Genomic DNA, 19732 nt, shown 5'->3' on the forward strand with positions numbered 1-19732 from the left:
TTGCTTCAATTCCTTGGAATCTTTGAGAAAGTTATTCCTCATTCTCAGTCTTGGTTTCTTCTTTGCTAAAATAGAGACCCAATACTAATATAACGTTAATTCCTTTTTTCAACTCTCCTCCTTCAGGGGCTCATCATCCTTTTAGGCTCACCTTCCTTTTTGTTTTTTTGTTGGTTGTGGAGCCTGAACTCTGCAGTCCCTCAGCTCTTCAGCTCAAGGCGAGCGCACTACCACTTGAGCCACAGTGCCACTTCTGGCTTTTTCTGCTTATGTGGTGCTGAGGAATCGAACCCAGGGCCTTGCATGCAAGGCAAGCTCTCTACCACTGAGCCACCTTCCTAGTCCCTAGGCCTACCTTCTTTATATGACAAGTTTCTGAAAGAACTCTTGGATGACAGGTCTGGTCCTACTCTAATCAAACTGGGGATGCCTAGGAAAGCAACTTAGTGCACAGGATAAGAGATTAGTCCAGTTAATGGACATTAGAAGAAACTGAACTACAGCTGTGGTTAGGTGGCTGACTTGACTCTGGGTTGCTTTTTAATGAGTACCCATATCAGAAAAATGTCTGCCAAATTGTTTACCTTCTTTTTAAAGGCCTCTGTTATACACACTAAACCACAATCTCTGAGTCATCTCCTCATCCTGTTTCTGCAATCAAGGAAGTCATCATTCATTGTGACATCATGTTCAAGGGCCAGGAAAACAGCAATGATGTCAAAATAAAGTTGCCTGGTGTTTAATGTGTGCGTGTGCGTGCGTGCGTGTGTGTGTGTGTGTGTGTGTGTGTGTGTGTGTGTGTGTAGAGCAAGGTATAGTTTTACAATTCATGGACAAATTTGATTCCTTAGCCTATAATTTGAAAGTTGGGGGAAATATAATCTGGGTGGAAACATACTTACTTCCTTTTTTGATAAGAGAATTTAGTTCTGGTTTCCCATAAAAATTTTCAGAGTAGAAAATAATGAACCATGTTTATAATTCAGCCAGTACTGAATTTATCAAAGCTATGGGAAAAGGAGCTAAAGAGATTAGCCAGCTGGGGTACAAATGGATTAAAAATCCTATCCACTAATACAACTGGTCAAACCTCTGGAGACCAGTGACTTATTTGCTTTTGGGTGAGAAAAAAAAAAATCATTCTTTCGAGCCATGGATAATGCTGCCACAGTCAGGCCACTACAAGGTCAATAAGATCAGACTATTCCTGTCACTAGTGACTAAACATGGCTCGGTAAATGAACACACCTCTTCTGCCCTCTTCAGTAGCCCATGTTTGGATTTTTAGGCCCTACTGGATTCCAAACAGTCACCATTGGGAGAGTAGGGTGATTCCAGGGCTGGAAAAGACAAGAAGGGATAAAATGCCTCAGGGCCAGGCCATCTTAGCTCTAGAATATCAGCACTCAAGATCTAGCATCCCGAGCAAAGCCTGCTGAAAGCAGCATTATTACCTTTCGGCGAACAGTGCACCGGTGACACATCCACTCCCCAGGAGGCAACATCTCTTCACTCAGTGGAGGGTTACTGTGGGGAAAAGACAAGGGCAAGACTAAGTAACTAACCCTTGGAGGCAACAGGAAAAAGTTTGGGGTTTAGGTAAGTCTGGCATAAGCTGCATGTCCCTAACCTATTTTAGTTGCTAGAAACTATTGAAGCACTGCTAGAGTTCTGTCATCCTTCAAAATGCCTACTCAGGGCGTGGTAGCAGTGGGTAATCCCAGTACTTGGGAGGCTGAGGCAGGAGTTTGAAGCCAGACTGGGTTACAAAGCAAGACTCTACCTAAAAAAGAAGAAGATAATAAAACAATCACTTTTTAAAAAAGCAACATTTATAATCCCCTAAGGAATGAGCATTCATCTCACAGTTCAGCAAGGGAAGCCAAATCTATAACTGGGCTTATAGGAAAAGGCATAAGGAATTAGTTTGGAACTGGTGTTGGTGACTCATGCCTGTAATCCTAGCTTATCAGGAGATTGAGATCTGAGGATTGCAGTTCAAAGCTAGCCAGGGCAGTAAAGTCTATGAGGCTCCTATCTTAACTACTTAAAAAAAAAAAAAAAAAAAAAAGGCAGGCTCTGGTGGCTCACTCCTGTAATCCTAGCCTCATACTCAGGAGGCTGAGATCCGAGGATCGCAGTTTGAAACTAGCCTGGACAAGAAAGTCTATGAGACTCTAATCTCCAATAAACTACTCAGAAAAAGCAGGAAGTGGCGCTGTGACCAAGTGGTAGAGAATTAGCCTGAGCAAAAGAAGTTCAGGGACAGAGCTTATACCCAAGGTTCAAGCCACAGGACTGGTTATTTAAAAAAAGCTGGCTGTGGCTCAAGTAGTAGACTGCTAACCTTGAGCCAAAGACTCAGGGACAGTGCCCAGATCCTGAGTTCAAGCCCCAGAACAGGCAACAACAACAACAAAACAACAATAACCACCCGCAAAACAACAATATAATCCCACAAGTTTGGAGGCTGAACAGTCATGCTCACATTCTTCTGTACCATGCCAATAAAATCACCAAGAGGTCTTCCATACTGTTGGAAGTCCTATCACAAAGCCTCATCCATGTTCCTAGGCCTCCTTCAGGTGCCTTCTCCCTAGTTAAATCAAAGACTTGTTAATTCTTTCTTTGGAATACCCTTCCTCTAGAAAAGCTAGGGAGGTTTGCTCCATTCAGCTTGTGGTATATTTAATGTTTGCAAAGTCTGTTCCATTCCCTATTCACAGGTAGTCCATTCTCCTCTTGAATTGGGCTCATCTTTTAACTTGCTGTGACCAAAAGAATGCAGCAGATGTGGTATGTTGCAACTTCCAAGCCCAAGCCTTAAGAGAACAGTAGATGATACTTTTTTTTTTTTTTTTGTCAGTCATGGTGCTTGAACTCTGGGCCTGGGCGCTGTCCCTGAGCTCTTCAGCTCAAGGCGAGCGCTCTACCACTTGAGCCATAGCACCACTTCGTAGATTATACTTTATATGATTGGAATGTTCCATCTCAGGGCCCTGTTGTGATGCTGTAAGATGCCATATGGAGGAGACTTGAGGGGCTCCAATCATCAGCTTCAGCTGCTGAACTGTCAAGCCAAGCAGTTGCCCCACTTACTGTGATGAGTGAGTCAGTCATCTTGGACATACCCAGCTTAGTCCAGCCTCCAAATAACTGTAGTCCTAGCCAACATGTGGAACAAAAAATTACTCAGGTGAGCCCAGTTAACCCTGAGAATTGTGACAGATAATAACTACTATCTTGTTTCAAGACACTGAGTTTTGGGGTAACTTGTTATGTAGCAAAAGATGATCAGTTTCTCTTGTGCCAGTTGTTGAATTTGGTTTAGTTTTCCTTTGGCACTTATATTTTGCCTTGCATGACAGTCATCTTTTTTATTAGAAGACACTATTGCATTGCTTCCCTCTTTGTATCTTTGTAATACATAAGTTGTGTACACAGTAGTTACTGAGGAAGCAAAGAATGAATCAAAACCAGAGGTGTGTAGGGCTGGGCCTTACAGATCCTCTAGGCCATTGATTTACATTAAAATTATATCAAGAGCTATATGAGACTTTATTATTTTATTAAATCCTCAGAGGGTTATAATTACATTGCCTATACAACAGGCACTTTGTTTTCAAAATGTCCTCAGTTTAGCTGTAGTAGAAGCACCTGAGAATTTAATAGAAATGCAAATTCTGAGGCCATGCCAGATCAACTGACCCAGAAACTCTAGAACTTAGGCTTAACAATTTTTGCTTAATAAGCAAGCCCTTAAAATGATTCTGTTGGGCATCAAAGTCTGAAAACAAATAATGTACAGAATGTACAAATAATGTAATAATGTAAGGTTGTATTTATGCTTAAGTTCTTGAAGGGGGAGGTCAGTACTTCAAACAGTAAGAAGAGGAAAAGTGCAGGAATTCATGTGTGTATATACACACACACATTTTAAAATAGGACTAGCCTTTAAGTCTTAGGATTTAATGATATGCTATTTTACTATTTACCTAAAACTATACTTGGTCTGACAAATGTTCCTTTTTCTTGCTCTGCCATGCTTCCCTAGACCCCTGAGCATAAATGTCAAATGCTCACCAAATCTTCACAGTTCATTGCTTCCCTTCCTCTGTTTCCTTAGTGGAATCTCAAGAGGATGCTCACCAGGAAACAGGAAACTGGAGATACAGTGGTCTGTTGGGACAGGTCTCCAAGTCCTAGAGGACCACAGGTGAGTGTTACTTGTAAAATCTTCCCTGGTTTTCTCCAATGAATTTCTATAACAGGTTGCATACTAACTGATAAAATGCATGCATCTTATTTTCAAAGGCCTAAAGACTGCTATGCTTCAGCAGCTGTCATATTAAAATTAACCCTGTCACTTCTGATTCTGTTTTTCATCATTTCTTTTCATCTGCCCATTGGCACTGTACCAGGATAGCCTACATTATATGAAAGCAAGGCAATATGGGCTTAGATCTTTCACCAAGAAGTGAACAATCACTATATCACTCTTTATTCTTCCTTTATCACTATTACTGTTGGCAGAATGATTTATCTAACATACAGGAGGAGGAGATGGGAAGGTCTCAGTTAAGATCCCATTTCAACAACAACAAAAGCTGTGCATAATAGTGTTTACCTGCCACCCTAGCCATTGGGGTTGGGGGGAGGGGGAGAACAGGTGAGATCCTACCTAGAAAATAACTAAAGCAAAAAGGGTTAAAACAAGACTTAAGTGGTAGAGTTCCTACTTAGCAAGCATTAAACCCTGAGCTCAAACCCCAGTACTGCCAACAAAACAAAATACAATCTGGAACAAGGTACAGTAGCCTAAGGTAGGAGATAGAAAGTTTCAGGCCATCTTGTACTATATAAGACTGTTTCAACCCCCCAATTCCATCTAATCATATTACTCTCCTGCTTAAAAATCCTTCAATGGCATTTCCCCCCATCCATTATAAGATAAATTTCAAGCTCCTTCATATTTCAGCCTTGTAATCAGGACCCTGTCTCTTTGCTCCATCAATCTGCTGACTCCTATCACTGATGATACCATCTCTCACCTCTGTGTCTCCACTCATTCCAGTGCCACACTCTACAATCATGCATGTCTTCTCCAACTCTTTCACTTGGAAAACTCCTTATCTCTCTTGAGTTGTCTCATATCAGGATTCTCTCCAGGCTTTCTATGACAGTGCTATTGTTACTCATAGCACTTCTGTGCTGCTCAAACTTTTTTTTAGTCGGTTGTGGGGCCTGAACTCTGGGCCTGGGCACTGTCCCTCAAGCTCTTCAGCTCAAGGCTAGCACGCTACCACTTGAGCCACAGTGTCACTTCTGTTTTTTTTCTGCTTATGTGGTGCTAAGGAATCAAACCCAGGGCCTCATGCATGCAAGGCAAGCACTCTACAACTGAACCACTTTCCCAGCACCAACCCCCCCCCCCCAAACTCTTACTGCACCTGAATCCTCTTCTCTATGCTTCATTTATCTTTGGTATCTCACTCTGCATAATACCTATTCATGTAGTAGGTATTCGACAAAACTTTAAATCATTGAACTAACAAAAGTGTAAGCTTCTAGGAAGTGAGTATAATCCCATAAAACTATACAATTGGACAAAAACTTATTTTAGTGGTTATGTTTAAAAGTCATAAATTGCCAGGTCCCAGTGGCTCATGTCTGTAATCTTAGTTACTCAGGAGGGCTGAGATCTGAGGATCATGGTTCAAAGCCAGCCCAAGCAGGAAAGTCTGTGAGACTCTTATCTCCAATTAACCATGAGAAAACCAGAAGTGGCACTGTGGCTCAAGTGGTAGAGTGCTCACCTTGAGCTGAAGAGCTAAGGACAGTGCCCAGGCCCAGAGTTCAAGCCCCACTACCAACCAAAACAGACAAACAAAAAAGTCATAAACTGGGGGGAGGGGATGAGAAGGCAGGGATGGTAAGGGGAAACAAAGGAGGAGGCAATAATGATAAGAAATGTACTCATTACCTTGCTCATGTAATTGTAACCCCTCTGTACAGTATTTTCACAATAAAAAAACCTTAAGGTCATAAATTAATGAAAAGGCATCTAAGTAAAAACAAAGTCTTGTTTCTCTTTTTCTAACAGTTAAAATGCTTAAAACTTGTATTAAAATGCTCAACAAGCATCCTGAATCAACAATTTTGAGGTGATACATGAAAGAAGGCAGTACTATGTTAATAATGGATACGGAAGGACAACATTTTCTAGAAATTGATCATGGCTAGAACATAGGCACCACTCATCAAAAAGCTCCCCAACTCCACCCATCATAATTTTTTTTTTTTGGTTGATCGTGGGGCCTGAACTCTGGGCTTGGGTGTTGTTTCTCACTTCTTCAGCTGTAGGCTAGTGCTCTACCACTTGAGCCTCAGCCTAACTTCCGGCCTTTTCTGCTTATGGGTGCTGAGGAATCAAACTGAGGGCCTCATACATTTCAAGGCAAGCACTCTACCACTGAGCCACCTTCCCAGCCCCCACCCATCATGTTTTCTGTCAGCTCTATCCAATTCCTTTTTCTTTTCTTCTCTCTCTCTTTTTTTATTGGTCGTGGGGCCTGAACTCTGAGCCTGGGCACTGTCCCTGAGCTCTTCAGCTCAAGGCTAGCACCCTACCACTTGAGCCACAGCGCCACTTCTGGCTTTTTTCTGTTTATGTGGTGCTAACGAATTGGACCCAGGGCCTCATGCATACGAGGAAAGCACTCTACCACTGAGCCAACTTCCCAGCCCCCCTTTTTCTTTTTTCTTTTATTGTCTCTGAGATTTTTGCTGAAGGCTAGCATTCTACTATTTGAGCCACAGCTCCACTTCTGGCTTTTTTGGGTAGTTATATGGAAGTAAGAGTCTCATGATTCCCAAAGAAACTATTTGCTCTCTGTCTGAAATACTGCTGACAGGAAAAGGATTCCAAGAGGGAAGATTTGGCAGCCTTGGGGTACTTATGCACTTACTCTGAGGAATTCCTCACCTCAGCTATCCATCTCAAAGCCCCTTAAACTCATAGTATAGGAAAACAAGAAAACAGAACAGAAAAAAGAAGAAGAAGCACAAAGCTCCTTTGAAGACTAGCACTCCCATCAGCTAAATGGCCAACACGTACATATGCAAAGTATTTTTATTTTATTTTTTGCTTGTCCTAGGGCTTGAACTGAGGGCCTGGGCTCTGTCACTGAGCTTCTCTGGGCTCAGGGTTAGCACCCTACCACTTGAGCCACAGTGCTACTTCTGCATTTTTCTGTTTACGTGGTACGGAGGAATTGAACCCAGGGCTTCATGCATGCTAGGCAAGCACGCTACCACTAGGCCACATTCCTGCCTCAGCTCCCTCTCATCTCCATATAGCAATGAAGACAGAATAAATCACTTAAAAGTTAAAAGTCAGGAAATGCTGAGCTTATTCTCTCAGAGTTCTAACTACTCAGCAGTGAAAACCCTGCAAAAACTCTTTAACAAGCCAGTGCTGCCTGTTAAAGACATCAATCACCAACACCTAGAAATAACAGTGATAACTTCATTTTATATGTAGTGTCTTACAGTTCAGTGTTTTAACAGATGCTCTTGTTTGATCTTCACTTACTACACTGTGAGATAATTAATTCTTACTTCCATCACTGAGGTGAGGAAACTGACTCATCCAAAGCCACGTTGAGCCAGTAAGTAGGAGAACTGAAACTCAAATCTGAAACCAAACTGTATAAAGAACCTTTAGTAGTCCTCTTACTTTTAAGGGAACACAGAGGTCTATCAACAGTGTGCCTTCCTCAAATATTTCCTTCTAGATCAGTCAACATTTATTGGATTCCCACTGCTTATTAAGTAATGTCCTAGGTACCACACTGAAGGATAAATACAAAACAAACAAGTGATCATCTAACCTTCAAGAATATAGTCTCAGGTAGAATCATTCATCCACTCAGACATTTTTTTGGACACTTATTTTAGGCTAGATAATATGATCTTAGGTGTTGGGATCTCAGATGTGGTCTTTGCTTTCAGGGATCAAGTGATAAAGAGATAAAGTGGAAAACAAAATCAACAGTGAGACCACTACAATTAACTACAAACCGATATATACAGTCTCACATAAGTCATTTGGTATCTAAGGTGACATAACCTTTCCCCTACTCTTTCTGTTAAAGAGCTATTCAGCAAATGGTTATTCAGCTTTTAGCACCTAAGTTAAGGAACTCAAAGGGTTCAGGATGAACTTTCAAAAGTGGCCTTATTTCTGCGTTCTGATGATGACCTGAAAAAGGGAAAGTTCTAGGAGTGGAAGCATTTTCCTGCAGTGGATGTTTAAATCCATTTACAGCACACCATTCACAGCACAATAGTGTTTCAACTTTTAACTATCTTTGGAGCACTGTCCCCACCCTATGAAGGGAAGCCTGGAATAGTTTTCCACTGTATAAGAGCTGTTTGCCTTAGAAATCTAGTAGCTCTTTTCTTTTTGTACCAGTCCTGGGCTTGAACTCAAGGCCTGGGCACTGTTCCTGAGCTTTTTTTACTTAAGGCTAGTGCTCTACCACTTGAGCCATAGCTTCACTTCCAGCTTTTTTGGTGATTAGTTGGAGGTAAGAGTCTCATAGACTTTCCTGTCTGGGTTGGTTTCGAACCTCAATCCTAAAACCTCAGTCTCCTGATTAGATAGGATTACGGTTGTGAGATACCAGGACCCAGCTCTGGTAGCTCTTTAGCCAACAAAACAACTGTTTTGCACCGATGGCACTCTATTACAAGAACTTCAATTTTTGCTGGTTAGAGATAGTCTCAAGCAAGGATGTATCTGCCCAAACTGGCTTTGAACTGATATTCTCAGTATCCTGAGTATCTATTATTATAGTCACGAGCTACTGATGTCCAGCTAAGACAAAGACCTTTACATTATTTTCTGGCTTTGAAATAACAGTTTGCAGTGCAGAGACAGGCATTCTCTCCGCAGGCAGAAAAGAGAGTGACTTTTGAAAATAGAGCTCTGTTGTGGTTAATTTTCCTTCCAGACCATTTGTTAAAAAGCTTTGACTGGCAATTCTTGGCCAGAAAGGGACTGTTCATTGCTTTCCAATTCACTGTTTATTTTAACCACTACCTAATCTTAATAACACTGTTAGGTATAAAATAGTCCATAATAATGAAGCTCTAGATCTTCAGAGATTGTATGTACAATTGAAGGATATGTTTCTCAGAATTTGGTGTTGCTTTCTGTAAATCTGGAGAGGGCATACAAACAAAATATATTTATACATAAACCAATTAGAATGCTGGCCAAGGACATTAACTTTCTAAAACGGAAACTTCCTAAATCCAAGCTCTGCATCATCACTCTAACAAAGCTAGAGTCCCATAAAAAAAAGCAAATGGCCCATCTCTAGATGGGTGTCTGGTTAAGACTATTTTTGAAGTCACATGGAGAAAACTACAAACACTTACTGTACTGGTCACTGTAATGACTCACTGACAGATTTCTCTGTCAAAGATTCGAAGCCCTTAAGTCAGATGATCCCAACTCAGAAGGAATCCCATTTTAATTTAGAATGCTTCGTTCATTCACTAATGAGGCTACATCTCACCACTGCAAGACGATGATAGTTATCATGGTTCTAGGCTCTCTAATTAAGTGCATCTATTTTAAGTCCTTTAACCAGTAAGGCTGATCTGAATCTAACCTTATTCATCCCTCTCGCTGAACAACATTAACATTTACTTCAGATTTAGTGGCTGCCAATGGGACCTGGTGTTTTAAAGCACCGTTAATTATCCATCCAGTGCAAGCAGTTTTTCAATATGGAACTGGGGGAAGTGGGAGGGGAGGGAGAACAAAGGGAGAAGAGAATGGTAGAGGGAATTGTGAAACACAAAGATTGCCCGGTCTTTTAGTCCAGAGATCTATTTTTTGCTTTACAACATATAGATTAAAAAATAGCATTTGAGCTCTAGACCTATTATTACTATTATTATTATTACATACTCCATTTTCTTTCCCTGGACTGACAAAATATTTCTTTTTTTAATGATAAATTAATTTTATTCAATGTAAAATCTGACAACAGGACAATGTGATAATCATATAAAATTGTATAACGTACCAATGGAAAGCATACATGGGACATTTATAGATGGGACATTGTTGATGAAACAAAACAGAGCAAGTCATATTTAGGTCATACCTCCATGCTGTTTAATAACTAATTGCTATACTAGGCTGGAGAAAAAGCATATAAAATGCTTTAAAACTTCCCTTTGGTTAAAATACATTTATTTATTACAAAACCACATATAAAATAACTGGCATTTTTCTTTTATCAGTATCAACATAATAAAAAAATTGGTAAACCATGTACTGGTCCCCACAAATTTTTGGCACTTAACATCTGTAAGTTACTAATCTGATTTTTTTTTTTTGGTCAGTCGTGGGGCTTGAACTCTGGGCCTGGGCGCTGTCCCTCAGCTCTTCAGCTTAAGGCGAGCGCTCTACCACTTGAGCTACAGCACCACTTCCGGTTTTCTGGTGGTTTGTTGGAGATAGGAGTCTCACGGTCTCTCCTGCCTGGGCTGGCTTTGAACCGCAATCCTTAGATCTCAGCCTCCTGAGTAGCTAGGATTACAGGCGTGAGCCACCAGCGCCCAGCCGACTAATCTGATTTTTTAAAGTATGTTTTACTTATGTAAACAAAATAGGAAGTAGTAAGACTATATGACTATATCTATAAAATGTCTCAAGACCTAAGAGACATTTAATTGTAGCTCTCTAATTTTTAGGAAAAGAGCATCAAAGAAAAGCAAAACCTAAAATTCAGCCAAAAGATTCTTTGACTTTAATACCTCCTGTAACTTATTTCATGGAACTCTTCAGAACAACAAAACAGACCAATGTCTCCCATAATATATATTTTTTTCATCTGGAATGTCATCGGATATCATTGGGCAACATGAACAAGGAACTCACCCAGAGCCTGCTGAAGGCCAATTAAAAAGCATTTCAGTTTGAAAGGATACCTGAGCAATATTTTTTATCCTTTTAATTTTAATCTTTAATATAAATAATTGGGTAAACTTTTCTGAATGGAAATTCTTGATATTGATACTAAATAGATTTTCCTTAGCATAAAACATTTCATTTGATACAAATAATTAACAAAGCCAGGTGCTGGTGGCTCATGCTTATAATCCTAGCTACTCAGGAGGCTGAGATCTGAGGATGGCAATTCAAAGCCATCCAGAGCAGAAAAGTCTGAGATTTATCTCCAATTAATCAACAAAAAGCTGGAAGTAGAGCTCTAAGTGGTAGAGTGCTAGCCTGGAGTGAAGAAACTCAGGGAAGTGCCCAGACCCTGAGTTCAAGCTCCAAGACTGGAGGGGGAAAAAACACACACACACACAAAAACAAAAAACCAGGAACACAATGCAAACATTAGATTTACACCATATATCGAGAGATTCTTATTTTCTAAAAGGTCCATTGCATGAACTGGTAGAATTCTAAAAATCAAGTTCTCAAGTCATTAATAGAAGTTTCTGTGAAAATAAAGTATCAGACTAGAAAGATTTAACTGCTTCCACCATTATCTATGTCTTCCACTCACTTTTGATGGGGGAAAGAGGTGTTCATCAAGCAAATAGTAGCACTGAGCAATTATGATTTTTAATTTCACAGTTCATGCTTCTCTCATCCCTCCATCTGAGGTCACTACAAATTAAAATCAAGCAATTTTAGTGGCATTGCAGAGACAATGTATGCTTACAGCAGGTCTACTCTCTTTCAGATTGGCCCTGCTGCCTTCAGCCAGCCCAGAAAATATTACTGGCACTAGCTAAGATGGGGAGGAAAGTGATCAGGACTACAATTATGCATCAGCCTTCAGGCAGCCATTGTGACCTATAAAGGGACCGCTGAGTCCTTTAAAAATAAAGAATGGGTAGCTCTAGCCTATAATCCTAGATACTCAGGAGGCTGAGACTGGGGATTATATTATAGTTTGAAGCCAGCCTGGCCAGACAAATCTGCAAGATTCCATCTCCTATTACCAGAAAAAGCTGGTAGTGGTGGTATGGCTCAAGTGATAGAGCAGAAAAGAGTATGAAGCTGCAAGTTCAAGTCCTGGTTATATGCATACATAATAAACAAACAAACAAACAAATAAATAAAGCTTTGTAAGTTGAAATCATCTATGTCTTAGGAAAGCTAAAAGGTGCTAGTTAAGATTTAACCATAAGGTTTTTTTGGGATACTTTCACTACACAGTCCATGCTGACTTTGAATTTATCATCTTCCTGCCTATGTCTCCAGAATACTAGGATTACAGGTGTGTGCTATTTTTTTTTAAATAATTAAACTGAAAAACTATATATCCAAACTTAACAGTATATGTCGAGGGAATGGAATTTAGTGTAATTTGAATGTCAGAAACAGTAAGCTTCCTCTAGACACCTGTGTGGGCATCAGCTTTTATCTTAAAGTATTATCCCTTGTTTCCAAGGTAAAGAAGATGGCCATAATTGAAAGATATTAAAAGATGGAAGCAGAAAGTTCATGGGTATCTGAATCTTAATCCTTTATCCTTTATTCTCTATCATCCCAGCCACTCACTCAAACACAACTAATGCCATAAAGTACATTAAAAAGTACAAGGACTAAGAAAAAAAGAAAGTACAAGGACTGCTGCTTTTTTTTTTTTTTCCATGCAAAGCCTTAGTGACAGTGTTAACAAGGAAACCAATGAAGTGCCAGGCTACTACAAATGCCCCATTGAGAAACTTAGCTAGTTGCGTCACTTCCACAGGCATACAATCCTTTCAAACTAGCTGACTATGCCCCAAGTTTTATGGCCTTCTATGCAGAGCTGGCTTGTGGCATACTCCCAGTAAAGGACACCTGGAGAAGAGCCTCAAAAGTTACTACAGGGGAAGAAGGGAGGAAGAGGGAGGGTAGTGCACAAGTTGTAGCAGGTATCTGCCTTAGCTACCTATTATTGGCCTGCATTGCTATTTTTACAATCCTGGCTTCTTTATAATGAAAGATAGATTGGCTGTAAACATTTTGAAAGGGGGCTTCATTAATTCACCTGTGATAGATGCTGGAGATTAGCTAGTTTGAAACAAGGTCCACATTCTGGCCCCAATAGTCATTTACTAATAGTACTGGAGAACATTCCATTGGGAAGAAGAACCAACAATTACAACTGTGTATTACAGAAGAGCCTCAGAAGTACTGTTCTTTTGCCAAATTTTAGTGAACTACCAAGAAAAAGGAAATAGGCAGGCCACATTCTTTTTGAAGACACACTTTAGGAATCTAGGACAGTTTACAGTACTGTACCTAAAATCCTATTAAGGCTTGGAAAACTAAGACTAATTATGTCTTTATTTAAAACCCAACTTCAAAGCCGGGAGCTGGTGGCTCACGCCTGTAATCCTAGCTACTCAGGAGGCTGAGATCTGAGGATCACGGTTCAAAGCCAGCCCGGGCAGGAGAGACCGTGAGACTCCTATCTCCAATAAACAACCAGAAAACCGGAAGTGGCGCTGTAGCTCAAGTGGTAGAGCGCTCACCTTGAGCTGAAGAGCTGAGGGACAACGCCCAGGCCCAGAGTTCAAGCCCCACGACCGACAAAAAAAAATAAAATAAAATAAAACCCAACTTCAGGTGGGGTGCTGCTGGCTCATACCTATAATCCTAACTACTCAGAAGGCTGAGATCTGAGGATCATGGTTCAAAGGCAGCCCAGGCAGAAAAAGTCTGTGAGACCCATATCTCCAATTAGCCACCAGAAAATGAGAAGTGGAGCTATGGCTCAAAGTGGTAGAGTTAGCCTTGAGCAAAAGAACTAGGGACAGTGCTCAGGCTCTGAGTTCAAGTCCCACAACTGACAAAACAAGAAACAAAACAAAACCCAACTTCATCTAGACCATAGATGTGTGTGTGTTCTCTTAGGTCATAAGAGCAAAAAAAGGGACAATATTATTTGGGCAACATCACAGAACTTATTCCATCCTTCTCTTATCCCTTTCCCATCCCCCAATTCTCATAAACCTCAAAACTCTCTACCCTTTGGGACTGAAGTAATCTCCTGGGCATGCTGTCAAACCGTGCTGTCGTGGTTTGATGCCACGGCTAAGTGCTGACTTGTGTTTCCAAAGCCTTCCAGTTATACCCCAAGTGACCTATTTAGGAGTTGAACATACTTCTCAGAGATAGAGAGCCACGATGATTTTTTTCCCTTTGGCCCACTTTTCTCTCAGATGGTCCTAAACCAAAGAATGATCACCTAGATGTCTGCCTCTAGGAAGGTCCTTTAAGAAATGCAGCAAGCATGGGGGCTGGGAATGTGGCTCAGTGGTAGAGTGCTTGCCTAGCATGCATGAAGCCCTGGGTACAAGTCCTCAGTACCACATAAACAGAAAAATCTAGAAGTGGTGCTATGGCTCAAAAAAAGCTCAGGGATGGGGCTGGGAAGGTGGCTCAGTGGTAGAGCGCTTGCCTTGCATGCCTGAGGCCCTGGGTTCGATTCCTCAGCACCACATAAGCAAAAAGAAAAAAGCCAGAAGTGGCACTGTGGCTCAAGTGGTAGAGCGCTACCTTAAGCTGAAGAGCTGAGGGACAGTGTGCAGGCCCAGAGTTCAAGGCCCCACGACCAGACCCAAAAAAAAAAAAAAAAAGCTCAGGGACAGTGCCCAAGGCCCCAAGTTCAAGTCCCATTACTGGCAATAAATAAATATATACATACATACATAAATAAATAAAAATGCAGCAAGCATATAAGCTTTGAGCATGAGTTGCTTCCCACATTTAAACAATGTTCTGAAGCTACAGTTTGCTTCAATACCAACAAACCAAAGCCTGCAAAGATGTCAAGTATCACAGAATTAGATGTTTCCTTTGAGTATAATAGTTTGCCAAGTTAAGAGTGATTATGCCAGGCAAAACCACGAGGACCACAAAGGAGGTCCTTTTCACACCTTTATTTAGAGAGATTCATGGAGTATAATCTTCAGGATACACCCCAAACAATAACTAATGACTTTCTATGGAAAAAATTCACCATAAAGGTTCCCTCTGATGTTTCCAAAACTTGGTTAAAACAAAAAATTAGCAGAATTTTAGCTGACGACTCAGTGAATTTAGGAATTAAGGAACCTAATTTAGCAGGCCTATAATCCTAGCTACTCAGGAAGTTGAGACCTGACAATCATGGTTTGAAGCTAGCTCAGGCAGGAAAGTCCATGAGACTCTCATCTCCATATCTCCAATTAAACACACACACAGTTGTGGTTCAAGTGGTAAAATGAGAGCCTCTAGCAAAAATGTTCAGGGATAGAGCTTAGGCCTGGAGTTCACACTTAGCCAACTAAATAGTGAAGTGTGTTGCCTGATTTTATAATGCAGAGATGAAAACTAAACTCCCAAGTTCTTCTGTACACTACATTTGCTTCAAGAGAGAAAATAATATTCAATATCCTTCTGCAGGTCACAAGTGAGTAAAAACAGGGTTCACTTGGAACTCAATCTTGCTAGTAATTCTGAGAGGTTCCCCTGCCTGGCCTGGAGGTGAACTGATATCTTTGGGCTGTGGTTAAAAATCAAACCAAGGAAAGGCCTCCTCTAATCACAGAAGCTTATTTCAAAAAGAGCCTTATGCAGAGCACAGATAAGCAGGAAAGAATCATGCTAGATTATGGAGTTTCTCTATCCCTTATTCTATGTGTCTTTTTGTTATCAAAACTAGCAAACATTTTCTGGTAGATATTCTACACAAAATGACTAAAAGCACCAAAATTACAAACATAGAGGAAAGCAACTATAATTCTAGAGAAAGGAATGGTCATCTTATGTTTTTATTAATAAAGATATCATTGCCATTCCTTTTCATGTCTTTTAGTTGTAATATCATAATAAGTATCGTAATAGGTATCATATAGAAGTGAAAGAAGGAGCCGGGCGCTGGTGGCTCACGCCTGTAATCCTAGCTACTCAGGAGGCTGAGATCTGAGGATCGCAGTTCAAAGCCAGCCCGGGCAGGAGAGACCGTGAGACTCCTATCTCCAATAAAACCACCAGAAAACCGGAAGTGGCGCTGTAGCTCAAGTGGTAGAGCACTCGCCTTGACCTGAAGAGCTGAGGGACAGCGCCCAGGCCCAGAGTTCAAGCCCCACGACTGACAAAAATAAAAAAAAAAAATAAAATAAAAAAAAAAATAAATAAAAAAAATAGAAGTGAAAGAAGGAAAAAGAACAGTCTCTAGCTTTCAAGTAGTTTGGTGAACATTTATTCAGTATTGCTACAGCAAAAGGTAGGGAATAGAAGCTCTGAATGAACAAATCAACATTTTTTTTGGCTAGTCATAGGGCTTGATCTCAGGGCCTGGGCTGTTCTGAGCTCTTTTGCTCAAGATTAGCATTCTAGCACTTTGAGCCACAGCTCCACTTCTGGTTTTTCTAGTGGGTAATTGGAGATCCCAGTCTCATGGACTTTCCTACCCAGTCTGGTTGAGATCCTCAGATCTCAGCCTCTGAGCTGTTAGGATTATATGAGTAATTCTACAGCACCTGGCTTAGCAAGTATTATCCATCTTCAAGAGATTTGCTTACTTCAATTTCAGTAACTGCTCTATATAATAGTCAAGTTCCTCCTAGGTGATGGGTCAAAAATAAAAAAATCAGCCGGGCGCTGGTGACTCATGCCTGTAATCCTAACTACTCAGGAGGCTGAGATCTGAGGATCGCAGTTCAAAGCCAGCCTGGGCAGGAAAGTCCGTGAGACTTTTATCTCCAATAAACCACTCGAAAATCGGAGGTGGTGCTGTGGCTTAAGCGGTAGAGTGTTCACCTTGAGCTGAAGAGTGCAGGGACAGCGCTCAGGCCCAGAGTTCAAGCCCCACGACCGACCGGAAAAAAAAAAAAATCAATGACTTCTTTCATCAGTATCTATTCTAATCCTAAATTTTTCCTATCATACCAATGTGCTAAAACCTCATCTTTGTTCTCACTTGTTGAGACCTAGATTTAGGTTTAAACAATGAGGATTCAGATATTTGGAAATGACGGAGAAAAAGGAGTCATCTTCTCATTCTTCTTAAATGCTCTCCAGTCATGGGAAAAGTAGTCAGCTAGTGACCTGTGCATGCGTCCTGGGCATGGTATCAAATCCGTAATACCAAAGTGCCTTTCTGAAATTTGGTCTAGGACTTGTACTGAATACAATGTCCTCCTCTTTCAGGAAACTGGCAGGGGGACAGCTGTACTCCTGTCCTGTGTCTCTTGGGAGGCTAGTATTATGCAGAGGTGCTTTCATAAGTGTTACTTGTTGAATGGCGATGCAGCTGGCCACGTTGTACTCCCTGGGGCCTCGGATTTGGCAAAGGTGTGTGTGTGGGGGGGGGGGGGGGGAGAATCAGACATTTTTTTTTCCTGTTGGTGATTTAAAACTCTAGTATCTTAAAACAAGAATGGAGCTTGTGCTTCATTGACCTAGTAAAAGTCACCAGAAACCCGAACAATTTTCTACCAGGTAGTCCATTTAACCACACTCAAGGAATTGTGCATAGGCTAGGTATAGGACAAGAAGGTTCCGTGATGGATTTCTACACTCTTACCAACAATCAAAAATCCACATTATGGGGAAGGTACAGAATCAGAGGAAAAAGGGTGAAAAAGTGCAACAGTGGTATGCACTGGACATTGATGAAAGTGAACTATGCAACTCATGAATGGAGATAGGAGGGATGAATGAAAGAGAATGAGGGAACATATAACACTATGTAAAAGGAAATGTATGTATGTAAATGACTTATGTAAAGATAACCCTGCTGAGATGGGTACGGTGGCTCACACCTGTAATCCTAGTTATTCTGGAGGCTAAGATCTGAGGATCTCGGTTCAAAGCCAGCCCAGGCAGGAAAGTCCAATAAACCACTAGAAAACCGGAAGTGGCACTGTAGCTCAAGTGGTAGAGGGCTGGCCTTGAGCTGAAGAGTGCAGGGACAGTGCCCAAGCCCAGAGTTCAAGCCCCACGACCGGCCAAAAAATAAATAAGTAAAAAAAAAAACCCTGCCATATATCACCTTTAAAATGACAAAAAAAATTAGGAAGAAGAGTAACAACAACAAAAAACCATATTATGCTGTGTGCTGGTGGTTTATGCTCCAAGAGACTGAGATCTGGGGATTATAGTTTGAAGCCAGCCTAGGCAGGAAAGTCTGTGATACTCTTATCTCCAATAAACTACTCAAAAGCTGGAAGTGGTGCTGTGGCTCAACTGGTAGAGCACATGCCTCTAGCAAAAGAAGTTCAGGGACAGCACTCGGGCCCAGGGTTTAAGCCCCAGGACCAGCAAGCAACAACAACAACAACAACAAAAAAAAACAATTACATTCAGTTTCATCTGTTTTCTACTACTCTGTCACTTGTAGGAGAAAAGATGTACTCATTTTGGTTAAGAAGGATATCTTCATTTTTAGGTAGCAAAAATCCTCAAGGGCATTGAGCAGACTTTTAGGGATCTATATAAAACCATCAGGCAAATATTCCTTTTTTTGGTCAATCATGGGGCTTGAACTCTGGGCCTGGGCGCTAACCCTCAGCTCTTCAGCTCAAGGCTTGTGCTCTACTACTAGAAACACAGCACCACTTCCCATTTTCTGGTGGTTAATTGGAGATAGTTTCATGGACTTTCCTGCCTTGGCTAGCTTTGAATGGTGATCCTCAGATCTCAGTCTCTTGGCGTAGCTAGGATTACATGCGTGAGCCACCTGTGCCCAGCTTGAGGCAAATATTCTTTGCACTGGTTCCCTATTAACTATCTAGGTTTATATAAAGGTAAGCATGTTGGAGTATGCAGAAAATGTTTTGATCTTGTTAACTGGGTTCAAAGACAACACACTAACTGATCTGGAGTTAGTTTTACCCCAAGCTGTTACCAACCAAATCAAGGCAATTAAAATCTTCCTTTTAAAATCACAGGCCTCTAAATGTGAGAAATGTCTATACACAAATTTTCTATTGGGCTGGTGAGTGCTAAGTGGGCATCCTGGAGATTTGCTTGTGTGTGTTGGTCATAGGGCCTGGGCACTGTCCTTGAGTATATTCCTTCTACCCCTACCCCTCGCCATCCTAGAGCTTGAACTCTGAGCCTGGGCACCGTCCCTGAGATTTTATACTCAAGACTGGCACTCAATCACTTCAGCCATAGCTCCAGCTTTTTGTGATTTCTTGGACATTCCTCTGACGTGGTTTAAAAAAAATAAATCACAACTGAAGGCATACTTGACCAAGAATTTACAATAGACTAATAAAAATTCATCTCCAAATTCAAATGAAGGCAATCTTAAGTACAGCTTTTATGTCTGTAAAAAAATTCTCGGGCTGGGTGCTGGGAAGGTGGCTCAGTGGTAGAGTGCTTGCCTTGCATGCATGAGGCCCTGGGTTCGATTCCTCAGCACCACATAAGCAAAAAGAAAAAAGCCGAAGTGGCACTGTGGCTCAAGTGGTAGAGCGCTAGCCTTGAGCTGAGCGACAGTGCCCAGGCCCAGAGTTCAGGCCCCACGACCGAACCCCCCCCCCCAAAAAAAATTCACGGGCTGGGATGTAGCTCAGTGGCAAAGCGCTTGCCTAGCAAGTGCAACGTCCTGGGTTCCATCCCCAGTACCAAAAAAGAAAAAGACAAAAAAAATACAGTTAAAAAAAATTCACAACTTACAAGTAAAGGACAAAAGCTATCCTC

At 41.2% G+C, this 19732-nt stretch overlaps 1 protein-coding gene across 2 annotated transcripts in view; it reads right to left on the bottom strand.

Moving 5' to 3' along the window:
• The window catches only part of Phf12 (PHD finger protein 12), a 49897-nt gene that overhangs the window by 22931 nt on the left and 7234 nt on the right, over window positions 1-19732 (bottom strand). Inside the window, exons 2-3 of one of the 2 annotated variants that reach the window (XM_070027332.1) lie at window positions 1631-1783; window positions 1455-1527 (exon numbers count right to left, since the gene is read on the bottom strand). In XM_070027332.1, coding sequence (XP_069883433.1) covers window positions 1455-1505 — 51 coding nt within the window. In that variant the 5' untranslated portion in view covers window positions 1506-1527; window positions 1631-1783. The remainder of the gene's footprint in view (window positions 1-1454; window positions 1528-1630; window positions 1784-19732) is intronic. The other variant, XM_070027331.1, reaches the window with a different exon arrangement.

Source organism: Dipodomys merriami, unplaced genomic scaffold, assembly GCF_024711535.1.
Source record: "Dipodomys merriami isolate MVZ:Mamm:240054 unplaced genomic scaffold, mDipMer1.0.p SCAF_19, whole genome shotgun sequence".
In the NCBI taxonomy this organism is placed as follows: domain Eukaryota; kingdom Metazoa; phylum Chordata; class Mammalia; order Rodentia; family Heteromyidae; genus Dipodomys; species Dipodomys merriami.